General features: G+C 52.8%; 2 protein-coding genes across 2 annotated transcripts in view; one reads left to right on the top strand and one right to left on the bottom strand.

Annotated features, from left to right (window-relative positions):
• The window catches only part of SND1 (staphylococcal nuclease and tudor domain containing 1), a 418,878-nt gene that overhangs the window by 348,726 nt on the left and 58,041 nt on the right, over positions 1–12,111 (top strand). The window lies entirely within an intron of this gene.
• LRRC4 (leucine rich repeat containing 4) lies at positions 6,953–10,351 on the bottom strand. The gene has a single exon (XM_004265476.4). The coding sequence runs from the start codon at positions 10,343–10,345 to the stop codon at positions 8,387–8,389; it is 1,959 nt and encodes a 652-aa protein (XP_004265524.1). The 5' UTR covers positions 10,346–10,351; the 3' UTR covers positions 6,953–8,386.

Genomic DNA, 12,111 nt, shown 5'->3' with positions numbered 1-12,111 from the left:
GGCTGCCTGAGCTTTCCCTGTGAGGGTCTCCTTGTTTACAGTACCAGGGAAGGTAGAAGCAGAACTCTAGACGTCCCTGCTTCTCCAGTGGTCCACTTGACCTTGAACGGACCTCTGACATGATTGAGCTTCTGCAAAACTCCCTTTCACAGGGATACCTGTTCTTTACAGCTCTTCACTTTTATAGGGATGGGGAGGGCGGCCTCAGCCACAAGTGCTCCTTCTAATTTGTTAGCTGTTTGGGCAGCCATCAGAACTCCCATGCCCTGGAACACTCATGGCCGAAGAGAAAGGAAAAGTTGCCTGACTTTTCAGCTCTAGCTGTTTGAGTGAAGTCAGGAATGGGCACCATCTGGCTGACAGCATTAAGCACAGATAAAGTACTGGCCTGAAAGGCCTTTCCCTTCTTTCCCTCCCTCCCTAGAAGCAAAGGGTGAGGGACTGCACCAAATTGCAAACTCCAGGGGGCACTAATCACTTTGTAGCTTCTGTCAGTGGCGCCCCCTGGAGTTGTAAGTCGCAGTGGCCCTGCCGGTGCTAGGCTGAGAACCCAGAGACCTGGTCTCTGCATTACCAGCTAGCGGGCACTGGCAGTCACATCCCCCCTGGGCTTCGTTTTCCTCACAAATAAAATGAGAGGGTTCAACTAGATTTTCTGAATTAACTCGGAAGCTCCCTTCACTGTCTCCACATTCCTGAAGTTAGAAGCTGTAAACCACCATTCTGTCCTCAGTGACCATTGCCATTCCAAGGTCGACCAGCAGTGAGAACACACTGTGGAGCTGCCCTCAGCTGATATGATACCACTCACTGGTCAGAGCAGATGTGGACTTAAAACAGGAAGGTGGAAGAGGAATTAAAGGGAAAGCTACCCTGCAGACCAACGAGCTGAAACCAGAGGCACATGGAATAGGCCAATTCCGTGTTGTGTTTGTGCTTCTCTGTGGCTTCAGAACCTTTTTTCCTCAGACACAAGCATACGACACATCCGGTAGTTCCTGTCGCTTCCCTCACAAGGGAAACAAAATGAAATGCAAACATGTTTTGAGCTATCTCAGTCTTGCCATATCCCTCTAAGTCTCCTCTCCCCATTCCTAATTTGAAGATTGTCTTCCCTTCCCCTGGTTCCTTTAGCAGTCTCTTCCTTGGCCCTCCCTCCTATCTTACTCCAGACTTCCCCAGTTCATCTCCTTAAGAGATGAATTGGAAGAATATGCTGTCATGTCAGAAGGAAGCCAGTGTCAATTCACACAGGCAAACGCTAATAGGATAAAGTATTATCCGACTTCCTTTAAGTCCAGAAATTAAGTCGTCTTGCAGTGGTAATAGATTATAACTGTATCCACTGCAGCTGGTGGGCTGCAGGAATAGGCTGTTAGTATGAGGCCTGGCCTCCATTTCTGGGACTGTGATGGGCCTGTTGTGAGGGGTGCGCTGTGTGTTCCTACAAACACAGCGGCACTATCCAGGGAACTGCCTACAGCTGATTCAGTTCACCTCCAGGGTGGAACCTGAGTGGGAGGACCTGTATGAATGTTCTTAATGAACCTGGGTGAATGGGTAGGGCCTTGAAGCCTGGGAAGAAGTAGCCCGAGGCCAGGAAACCAAACTTTGCACAGGGAACAGTTAGTGTGTGAAAGCACCTCTCCCTCATCTTTGCTGACTCATTGAGCGGGTAGAGTGGCTTATCTGGTAACTAAATGAGCACCTGCACAGACAGGGAAACCAGGGTTGAGACCTTATTAAAGAAATGTAAGAGACTACAGATTAAGGACTTGCCTTGTGAGAGGAAGCAGAACTGTTAGAAGGAAGAAAGAGCCATCAGGCTTCTAGAATGGAAGGATCTTGCGGGATATCCTAGGTCCTATCATGGCAGACGGTTGTAAGCAAATGGGAATTATGGGGGGGGGGGAATCTGATAGGAGAATTAACGGGGGGGTGCTTTTTATTAATGGGAGATATAAGAAGGTGGGTGGATATTAAAGAAGCAAGTAGATCAAGGGCTGTTCCTTTGGTATTTGGTAATTAATCTAAACTTCAGTAATTGCTCTAGTATTGTTCCTAGGCACACAGGATGGATGAACCCGGAAGGCCAAGTACTACTTTGGTCCATCCAGTCCCCACACCTGGCATTAGAGTAGCCTGTCATCTCAGCGCCTCCCTGCTGTAGGTTTCAGAGTCTTTACCAGGATAAGCTAGAGAAGACAGCGCCATCCTCTCAGATGCTTAACTTCCTTTGCCAGGAGAGCCTCTCCGTGGGCTCTCCCCCACGGGCCCAGGCCTGACCTTTCTGACTCACTGCCAGGGTCCATGTGCACTGAACTCAACAGTCGTCATTATTTTTATGGGAAAACACGATTTATATAACACTCTTTTCGTGGATAAACAGTGAGCTGCACCCTCTCCTCTCCTCTCCCCCCATGACTGTGCCTTCACAGAAATGAGGGAGGCCCTGAGGGAGCCCATCAGGATCAGAATTTGATTACAGCCCTGAGGGTGGGGTTGCCCCCCCCACCCTTGCCAAGCAGTGGACAGCCTCCAGCATCGGGAACAGGACTGTCGTGGGCAGGTGGTTTGGCCCAAGTACTGACAGCAAAGCTGGCATGTTCCAGAGGATGAAACCTGTGATCATCCTAAAATCTAATTCTAGCCTCTCATTAGGAAATCAAATGCATTCTTTCTTAGGCTTCTCTTGGAAAGTTGATCTCCCTGCTTTTCTTCTGCTCTGTTCCGTGCCATGAATATCGCTACCGGCCCTCCCCCCGGCCAGGGTCCAGCCAGCCTCCTGCTTGCTAGGGCAGAGGAATCTCCCTGGCTCTCCTCCCTAACTGCATTGCAGCCCCTTAGCCTGTGCATCTGCCATACAGCTCCATCCTGCTCTCACCTGCACAAATTATGGTGCTTTTTCCTGCCTTTCTTTCCTTCAAGCCCTCCAATACTGCTTTGAAGCCCCAGCAGCCCTCTCTGTGCTCCCTTCTCCTTCCTGGTGCCTCCGTGGGCCCACCTCCCTTGGCAAAGCACCCTGATAAGGAAACAGGGCGAGGTGACGAGACACTGGGAAGCTCACCCTCCTGGTAAAGGACCAGGACTTTTAGTAGGTGCTTCCTGTCCCAGCCCTCATCTTGTGCACCTCCAGCAGCAGCAGCTTTCCTTTCTCCTGACCCACCATAAGAAAAGGTAATCCGTTCCTGGCCTAAGACAGTGCCTTGGGCCATCTAAAGAGCTAGATTAAAGAACAGAGCACAAGGCAGTGTTTTCCTGGGAAGAAAAGTGCACCCCATCTTTCCCACAGTGTTTGGGCTTGTAGATGGTGCTGTCGTGCTGCCCAGGACTTCTGGATAATTAATTAGCCTTCCTCTTTAGAGTAGCTCAGTAGGCATGTTCTCTCTTTGGACATGGATGAGGTTCAAGAATAGAGGTGGTGATGGGGGCTAGTCAGTTGGTCTGTCCCCTGATCGTCAAATTTCAATTCCTACAACAACTACGGAGTAGTGAGGTAGATACCAATATTATGCCCATTTTACAGATGAGGAAAATGAGTATTTGTCCAAAGTCACATAACTAGTAAGCGATAGAGCTGGGATTCAACCCAGGAAGACTGGCTTCAGAGTCCACACTTGTAAGCACTATGCTATATTGCTTTGCAGATATGTATATTTCACTGAAGGTTCCTGAAGCCTTTATCCCTGCTCCAAGAAGCAATTTACTTCATCTCAATTTAAAGCAAAGATGAAAACAACCTTAATCCACTACCCAAACCATTCTTCCCCCCTCCGGGGAAAAGGGTGCTTTCTGAATGGACGGAAACCAAGAGAGGCAAAAGCTGCCTTGCAGTTTAGCTGAGGCAGGATTTAGAAATGGCGTGAACGGTGCCTGCATTAGCCGATGGCACGGAGTGCTGAGTGCCAGCAGAGGAGATAAAATCAGACATATGTTTGGATATAAATGTTCTCTCTCTTTTTCTTCTCTAATTTTAAGCCCTTGCTGCTTTGTTGCAGTAAAATGTTGAAGCCTTAATTGTGGGCTCTGGCCCCCTAAGGTAGTAGCCTGGGCTGAGTAAGGCCCACTTAGCCTTCTGTTAATCTCTACCCATCTCCACCATTAACGGCATGGACTCTGCATCTCTTCCCCATTAATAGGCATTGTCTTCAAGGGACTCTTTACTAGGCTGCTGCCCTCCCCCCACCAGCCCCCCCCCCCGTCCCAAAAAGTTGCTAGCTACAGTACATGTTAACAGCCATGATAGAGTGGATGTCCCTAGGCCTTAGAAACTAGCCTGTCTGCTCTATCCTCACTGATAGTAGAATGCAGCTTTACACCAAAGAGTGATAAAAGACCCTAGAACAAATTGTGGGAGTGGCGACCAGATCATGATTTTAGAGCTGGGGCCAGGGTAGATGCAATGGAGGAGAGGAGTTAAAGAGCCCCCGCCTCCCCAAATAGTCTCATTGTTCAGCCAAATAAGCAGAAACCACTCCGCTGGGGAGAAGTTGCCCTTGAGAGGTGCTCTAAGGCCTCTGTCAGTCCTTTATTCTGCAAGCTTCCAAGGCTAAGGCTGGGAGAAGGCCAGTCCATCGTTCCCACTGTGAGCACCCTGCCTTGTCTACTTCACCTTTTCCCTAGCAGCCGCTGCCCTCTGTGGGATCCCGTGGTTTCTGCCTGCCATTGAACCTAAGAATCAGGAAGCTGTTAGGTATAGTCCTGAGAATCCAACTCCTTAGTCAGCACACGTGGCCCTTGGGCCACCTCTGGGGCCCCTGTGGTCCGAATTCTGCTCAGGCCCCGGAGGGCAGTAGAGCTGGTTCTGAAGGAGACTGGACAGCTCCAAGAGGAGGGAGAAGAGAACACAGCAATAGCTATAGGAAGGGCCCATTTTCACTGCATATTGGCCAGGAAAGAGAGATGTTCTTCAGAGCCAGTAAGAGCCTTTATGAGAAAGCACATTGGTTTGGGTAGTCAAGAGACCTGGGTTTCAGTCCCACCTCTTCCACTAATTAGCAGTGTGACCTTGGACTGTATCTTTCAGTTTCTCTGGGGCTCGGTCTCCTTGACTGTAAAATGTGAAGGGATTAGACTACATGGTTTTTCACGGCCTTTAAAAAATTCTGTAATGAAAAGTCTCTAACTCCATATAATCAGCGGCAGTCTTTTCCCTGTAACGTGTTGCTATGACTCCCCTCCCGAAGAGCTGCCAACCCGTGTTCCGTTCTCAGGTAACAAACCCTACAGCTTGGCCAGGCCAAGGATGAGTCACCCGCCCAGCATTAAAGGCTGCACTTTCGGTGCTCGTGGGACTCCTCTCTGAAAAGCTGTCCCAAGTGTCTGCTACAAAGGAGGGTGTACCCGACATCACGGCAGAGGAGAGTTGCCACTCTAAATGCTGAACCGGTGCCCAGGTCAGGGAGTAGGCCCAGTGGGGAAAGGAACTCCCCTTGCAGCTCTAAGGACACTCATACCCAGGACCATATTCTCTCTCCCCCAGGAACGTCCTTTGAGGTTCCTTCTGGAAAGCACTTCTCCCTCAGATTCCAAGACCTGAATATGCCCCACCCCCAGGACAAGTGCATTTGTTCATAGGACTCTTCCCCAGGAATGTTTTAGGCCCATTTCTTCCCCTCTCCCCTCAGATCTTTGTTCAGCCCCAGAGCCTTTGTCATTCCACAGCTACTGCATAGTTCCCTGGCCGCCCAGATAGCTGTCAAAAGAGGAGGGGTGTAAGGAAACGGGCTCCACATCCTCTATTTCTGAAGCAGCTCCTTCCTTCACAGTTGCCTCTGAATGTGTACCCAGGAAGCTGTTCTAAACAGCCTGAGCTGTGTCTTATGGCACTAGGAAAGGGGGTGACTTCTTGCATTTTTCAACTGGTCCTCGCCAAGTCCCACCCTTTTCTCGGCTGCAGCTTTCTCTTTTTACTGGGGGTAGGGTACTAAAGGACGGGCGGAGGAACATATCATTGTAGCCTAGAGACATGAATGGCAGTTTCTAAAAGTGTGAGCCCATGCATACACACTGCCACAAACACCGACACCCAGAAATGTTGTGTATGTGAAATACACAAACACACAGAGGAGGATTAAGAATTGGCCCTTTCTTAGCCAACCGCTGCAAAGTGCTGCCTGCCTCTCTCTCTCTGTGTTCAGCGCCAGGGAGATGACACCCACTCAGTCCCGATTCCCTGCACTCGTATAAATACTAGTGCTGAAGAGACGCAGGGTCCCAGTTCAGGCAGCCTGCCTGGACCACGTCCCTCGGCTACACATCAGGAGATCAATACCCACCACCACCAAGACACGTTTGACTGACAATTCAGCACCCAGAGAACAGAAGCAACACCGCCTGTGGGATCTTTAAGCACAACAACATTATTGCAGTGCTCTTAAATCCAGGTCCCCCGGGGTCCCCGTGTAGAGCTGGTGCTGCCTGACCAGCAGCTTCTGCTGAGGTGGCGTTTAACTCCTGGCCGGGTCCCAGGAGCTGAGGCTGACCCATTTCCCCCGCTTTTCCAGGGCACAGGGAATTCAGTTCTACCCCCCAACAGAGCCAGGGACTAACACACTTAGCTTGTGAACGGTGCACTAGTATCGGGGTGCTTTTATTTAAGCTAAGGAAAAGTGGCTGACAGCTTTAGCGTGTTCCCATACGTCAAAGAAATGGAAGATTGTCCTCCCCTCCCCTTTTTTTTCTTTAAATAGAAATTATTTGGTCAGTGCTCATAAGAAGCTATAGGTTCAGGGTCTTACTCAATTTAACCCTTTGGGGACACTGAATTAAAAATTGAACAATATTTATTAAAATACAAAAATACACTTTTCTCACGTTACAATCAGTGGCATTTCCCCCCCACACCCCACCCCCTTTCAAATCTGAACCCTTTATTTCCTTTTAAAGCTAAAATAATAAATGAAAGGAGTTACATCATTAAATGGACCAGAATAACAGAGATCTCTGCCTTCCCCACCCACGCCCGCCCTTTCTCTTCCCCCTCCTCCTGAGGTAGCCCTGGGAGAGGGAAGCATTTCCCCCCATTGTGCTACATTCAACAGGACTCCATGCCACACTCATTCTGTGTGTATCACTTTGTTTTAACTGTGGATTTCACATCTTTTTTGTGAACCATCCTGGTGAGGAAAGGCTTCATCACTTTCAATGAGCCTGTGCCCTTTTTGTCTCTCCTCTTTCTTCTCTACTCATGTCCTGCCCCCTCCCCATCACCACAACCAGTTGACATCAGCAGTAATAATCCCTAATGAATCAGCATTTAGAATAGTCACCAAATCACAAGCATGAGAAAAGCTTCCACTCCCCCAAGCTTCCCACTCCCAGCCTCTCCCCCCTTGTCCACCTTAAACCAATCCTTTAAAAAAAAAAAATCATCAAATGCATCACTGTCTACAATCATTTGTCAGATACCAGGAACAACAGGTGGACATGGCACAATGCTGAGTTATGGCCTCCTGCGAATACCTTCTCTCTGCCTCTGCTCTCCCTTCCCATCCCCCTTTGGTACCACGCCCCCCTGCCCCCCCAGGGGCCACCTCCTTCTCCTGGGAAGCCCTGAATAGACACATGCCTTGCACAGAGTGGGTTAAGCCCAACTGCAGGAATCTAGTGCAATGTGAAAGCGCTTGACTGACAGCTACGCCAGCTCCCTTCCTTCTCTGCTCCTTCCCGAAGCCCTCTGTCAGGCGGGTCACGCTGTGTCCCACTGCACAAAGCAAGAAGACTTGTGCACAGGGATGCACATACTCGGTCCCTTAAGGTTTCAGTTGAATTTTGGTGGTTTTCCTGTTTAAACTACATTTTACAGGTCTGTCTTTCCCTTGGCCTCTGAAGAAAAAATTATTGCCTCAACATTTTAAGCACAGTACAAATTCTTAGTGCTCTTTTTCGTTTGTTTGTATTCTTTGTTTAAATAAGATAAATCTGCAAAGACAGCTCTCAGCCTAAGAAAGATGTCTAGAGAAATGGGTATTCCTGTGTCCTATGAAGCATCTTCTAAAAAATGACAGTTCAGTCTACCCTCCACCCCTCAGCAGCCCACACCCTAACTCTTTAGGGATATTGGTTGGTGTTTTAGTTTGTTTTATTTTAGCAGTTTCAGCCCTATACCAGAAATCTCTCCTGGCAGCACAGCAGACTGACTTGTGGCTTCTATCCCACAACATTCCCAAGGTCCCCCACCCCCTTTAAATAGAACTTACAAGTTAGAAAATAGTTTTGTTTTGATTTTTCTTTTTAAATTTTAATATAATCTGTTTCTTTTACCAGCCCATAGATTTAATATATAAGCATATACAAGAAAAAGTCTCTCCCCACTCTGTACAAAAGTTGCTGTCTTTTGTGTGTGTGTGCATTCTATTGCATTTTATAAGTTTGGGGGGGGGAGTCATATTTGAGTTTCCTGTACCTTGTCCTTGGTATGGGTCTGAATGATATAAGGTTCAGAGATAGTAGTGACTGTGGGGTGCAGAGAGTTCCCCAGACTGTTTTCTGTCCAGTGGGCCCCATGTGCTGGTTTGTAGGTGTTGTAGTTAATATGGTCATGAATTGTGGGCAGCACGACTGCCCCCTCACCTGATACACCGGATGGAGCTGCTGCTGCTGCTGCAGATGCCGCCGCTGGGATGTCTTCATCCACCTGGATAATCTCAACAGTCCGGGCAGCTGTGACTGTACTCCTCTGCTGGTGCCGCTTGCGAAGTTTATAGAAGACAATCAACATGGCAGCAGCTAGCAGAGTCACTGCCACGAAGCAGCCAATGATGATCTTGGTGGTCTTCATGACTTCATCCAGGCTGGTCTGCATCTTATCATTGGTGTCCGTCGCGGTTACCGCCACCTGCTTGGGCACACGGGTGGTCTGAATGAGCACCGTGGTAGAGGTGGTATATGCCGGCTGGTAACCAGTGGACGTAGTAGGAATGGGCTTGTACTTCCGTGTTGTATCCTCAGGCGAGATCTCAGTGGTCTCCACTGTGACAGTCGTGAAGAAGCTGTAGTTGGAGGTGTTGAGCTCGGCCGTGCTCACGTTGAGGTAGGCCGAGGCATTGGAGTTGCCCGCCACGTTGGTCACCATGCATGTGTATACCCCAGTGTCTGAGAGCAGCACATGGGAAAAGTTCAAGGTGCCGTCGTTGAGGACAGAGATCCGTGGGTGGCGGGAGGCGTGGCTGAGCACTGTCCCATTGGGCAGCAGCCACTTCACGGAGGACATGGGGGGAGTCCGACACTTAAGTTCTGCCATCCGACCCTCAGAGATATTGAGGTCCCGAGGTGCATCCATGATGAAGGGGGCAGAGCACTGGAAGGAGGCCTGGTCCACCTCCACCAGGTAGCGGCCTCGCATGTGCAAGGGAGCATGACAGCGGCCACAGCAGGTGGAATTGGTGGGTATGTACTCTCGAAGCCACCAGGCTAGCCACAGAATGTCACAATCACAGTTCCAAGGATTGTGGTGTAGGTGCAACTCCACCAGGTACCTCAGTGGGGTGAAGAGGTCATGGGGCAAAGAAGAGAGGTTATTGTGGGCCAAGTTGAGTTCCACCAGGGAGGCCAGCCCATCAAAAGCATTCCGCTCGATCAAGCTGACCTGTGAGTTCATGACCCACAGCTTCTTGAGGGAGCTCAGGCCATGGAAGGAGCCAGGCCTGATCTCAGGGAAGTGGTTTCCTGACATCTCCAGCTCCTCCAGCCCCACCAGGGGGGTGAGGTTGGGCATATCTTTAATGTTGCACATGCCCAAGTTCAGGTACTTGAGGTTGAACAGTCCCTCAAAAGCCCCCTCCGAGATGTACTCTAGCTTCTTGAGCTCCCCCAAGTCCAGGCGCATGAGGGAGGGCACCCGGTTGAAGGCGTAAGAGGGGATGCTTTCTATGGGGTTGTTGCGCAGCCAGAGCTCCCGCAGCTTGGACAGGTATTCAAAGGCCCCGCTCGGGATGACTGTCAGCCAGTTGTCAAACAGCTCCAGGGTGTTGAGGCTGGCCAGGCCGTTGAAGGCCCCCACCTCGATCTGCCGGATGGAGTTCCTGCCCAGCTGCAGGACCTCCAGGTGGTGGAGGTGGCGGAAGGTGTCAGCCTGGATCATCTGGATGTTGTTTTCCATGAGGTTGAGGTACCGGGTGTTGGAAGGAATACCCTGAGGGACCTCGGAGAGGCCCCGGCGGGTGCACACCACCTTGCTGAACTGGTTACTGCACGAGCAGACAGACGGGCAGTTCTGGGGCCCGGCGGAGGCGGCAGCAGCGATGGCTGCACACAGAATCCACACTTGCGCCGTGAGGTAGACGACGGGGAGCAGGACGGCATTCCAGGTGTGGTGCACAGTTACCTGCCACAAGAGCTTCATGGTGTGGCACGTTCATAATTCACCACCGCCTGGGATTTTGGCTCGGAAAGGAGAACCAGCCCTACCCCGGCTTAAGTGAGCTAGGAGCTCCTCTTTCCATCTGGAGAAGGAGGTGGGGAGGGGGCGATTAGAGAGACGGAGCAGATCGGCCGGAAAAAAAAATCATGCCAAACTAAAGAGTGGCCCCTCGTCTACCAGCCCCCCCTCGAGGCCAGCCCTCGGAAAGCTGGCACTTTCTCTCCCCCTTTGCGACCATCCCCACCCAGTCATTCGCTCTCACCTACCTTGGAAGGAAGGAAGGGAGGGAAGAACTGGCGCGGTGTCCTTAAGCGTTCGCCGCCGGAGCTGGCCACCTCGTTCCCATTCTCACTTCTTAGTTTTAATTAACAAAAGGGGGAAGTAGAGGGGGCGGGGAGGGCAGAGGGGAGGGGAGGGGTGGGGGAGACAAAATGGCTTCTAGTAAATCCGGAGCCGGCTAGCGGAGCCGCGGAGTTGAGGCGCGCCGGGAGAGCCGAAGCCCGGCGGGCTATGCAGGTGCATGCCCCCCCCTCAGCCCGAGGCGGGGCGCCACCAGCGCTTCCCGGCTTTGTCCTTGGACCCTGGCCCCGGCTCGCACTAGCCGAGGAGGAAGCCGCTTCATCGCCGGAGTGTGCCTCCGGCGCCCCCCGCCCGCTCCGGGGCTGCCACCCGGCGGGGAGTGAGGGGGCGCCCCGCAGCCTCCCAGGCCGCGCTCGCTGCCGAAGCTGCCGCCGCGCTGGCCCCTCTCCTTGTGTCGGCCGCTGCCGGCCCGAGGCAGCTGATGCGGTCGTTCGCTCGCGGTGCTGCGAGAGTTAAGAGGAGGTGTTCGCCGGTCTTTCGCCCCCCCCCCGCCCGCCCTCCGACACACACCCCCTTCTCTCCTCGTCTCTTCTCTTAAGGGTTAAAAAGACAAAAACTGGGCTCAGTTTCCCAGTCCGCCGGCTGCTGGTGCGAGGAGCAGTAATCCGTCCAGCCCCCCGAGGGGCAGCGGCGTGGAGGCAGCGCCGGGACCTGGTCTGCCGGCCAGAGGAGCGCGCGACGGCCGGGTCGCCCCGCGCCGCAGGCCCCTTCGGGGAGTCCGGGGGCGGCTGCAGCCCCCGGAGGCGCGGAATCGTCCGCCGCAGCCGGGCCGCCGGCGTGCCGCCGGATCTGGCTTTGTGCAGAGGGAGCGAGTTCAGGGCTCCGGCCCCCGGCGCCTTCAGCGGCTGCGCTGCCCGCGGACTGCTGCAGCGGCAGCGGCCCCGGCGCTGGCGGCGGCGGCGTGAGCAGCGGGGGTCGCGGCTGCGGGGAACGCTCCGGAGCCCGGAAACATGGTCCCCACTCGCTAGCAGCGGCGGCGGCGGCAGCAGCAGCAGCAGCAGCGGGGCCCCTGTGCACGGCGCCCACCGTCTCCTCCTCGCGCCAGGCTCGCGGTGTTGCAGGCAGCAGCCACGCAGACTGCTCTCTCATCCTTTTGTCCTTCAGTCAGAACGTGAATGTACTGCTGACGCATACTGTTCTGAGGAGAGAAGATTAGCGTGATGCAGTGCTCTTATGTATTAACACCGCTCCCCCTCCGCTGCCTGCCCTCGAGGGGTTAACGCCGGCGCCTTCCAGCGCCGCGCCGGCCCGCGCCGCGCAGCCCCGAGCTGTGCGCCTCCGTGCGACTTCCTCCCTCCCTTCCTCCCTCCCTCCCTTCCTCCTTTCCTTCCTTCCTTCCTTCCTTCCTTCCTTCCTTCCTCCTTCCTCTCTCCCCCAGCCCCACCCCC

Source organism: Orcinus orca, chromosome 9 (genome assembly GCF_937001465.1).
Source record: "Orcinus orca chromosome 9, mOrcOrc1.1, whole genome shotgun sequence".
In the NCBI taxonomy this organism is placed as follows: Eukaryota; Metazoa; Chordata; class Mammalia; order Artiodactyla; family Delphinidae; genus Orcinus; species Orcinus orca.
Note: the sequence above shows the minus strand (reverse complement) of the source record. Positions and strands in the feature narration are given on the sequence as shown.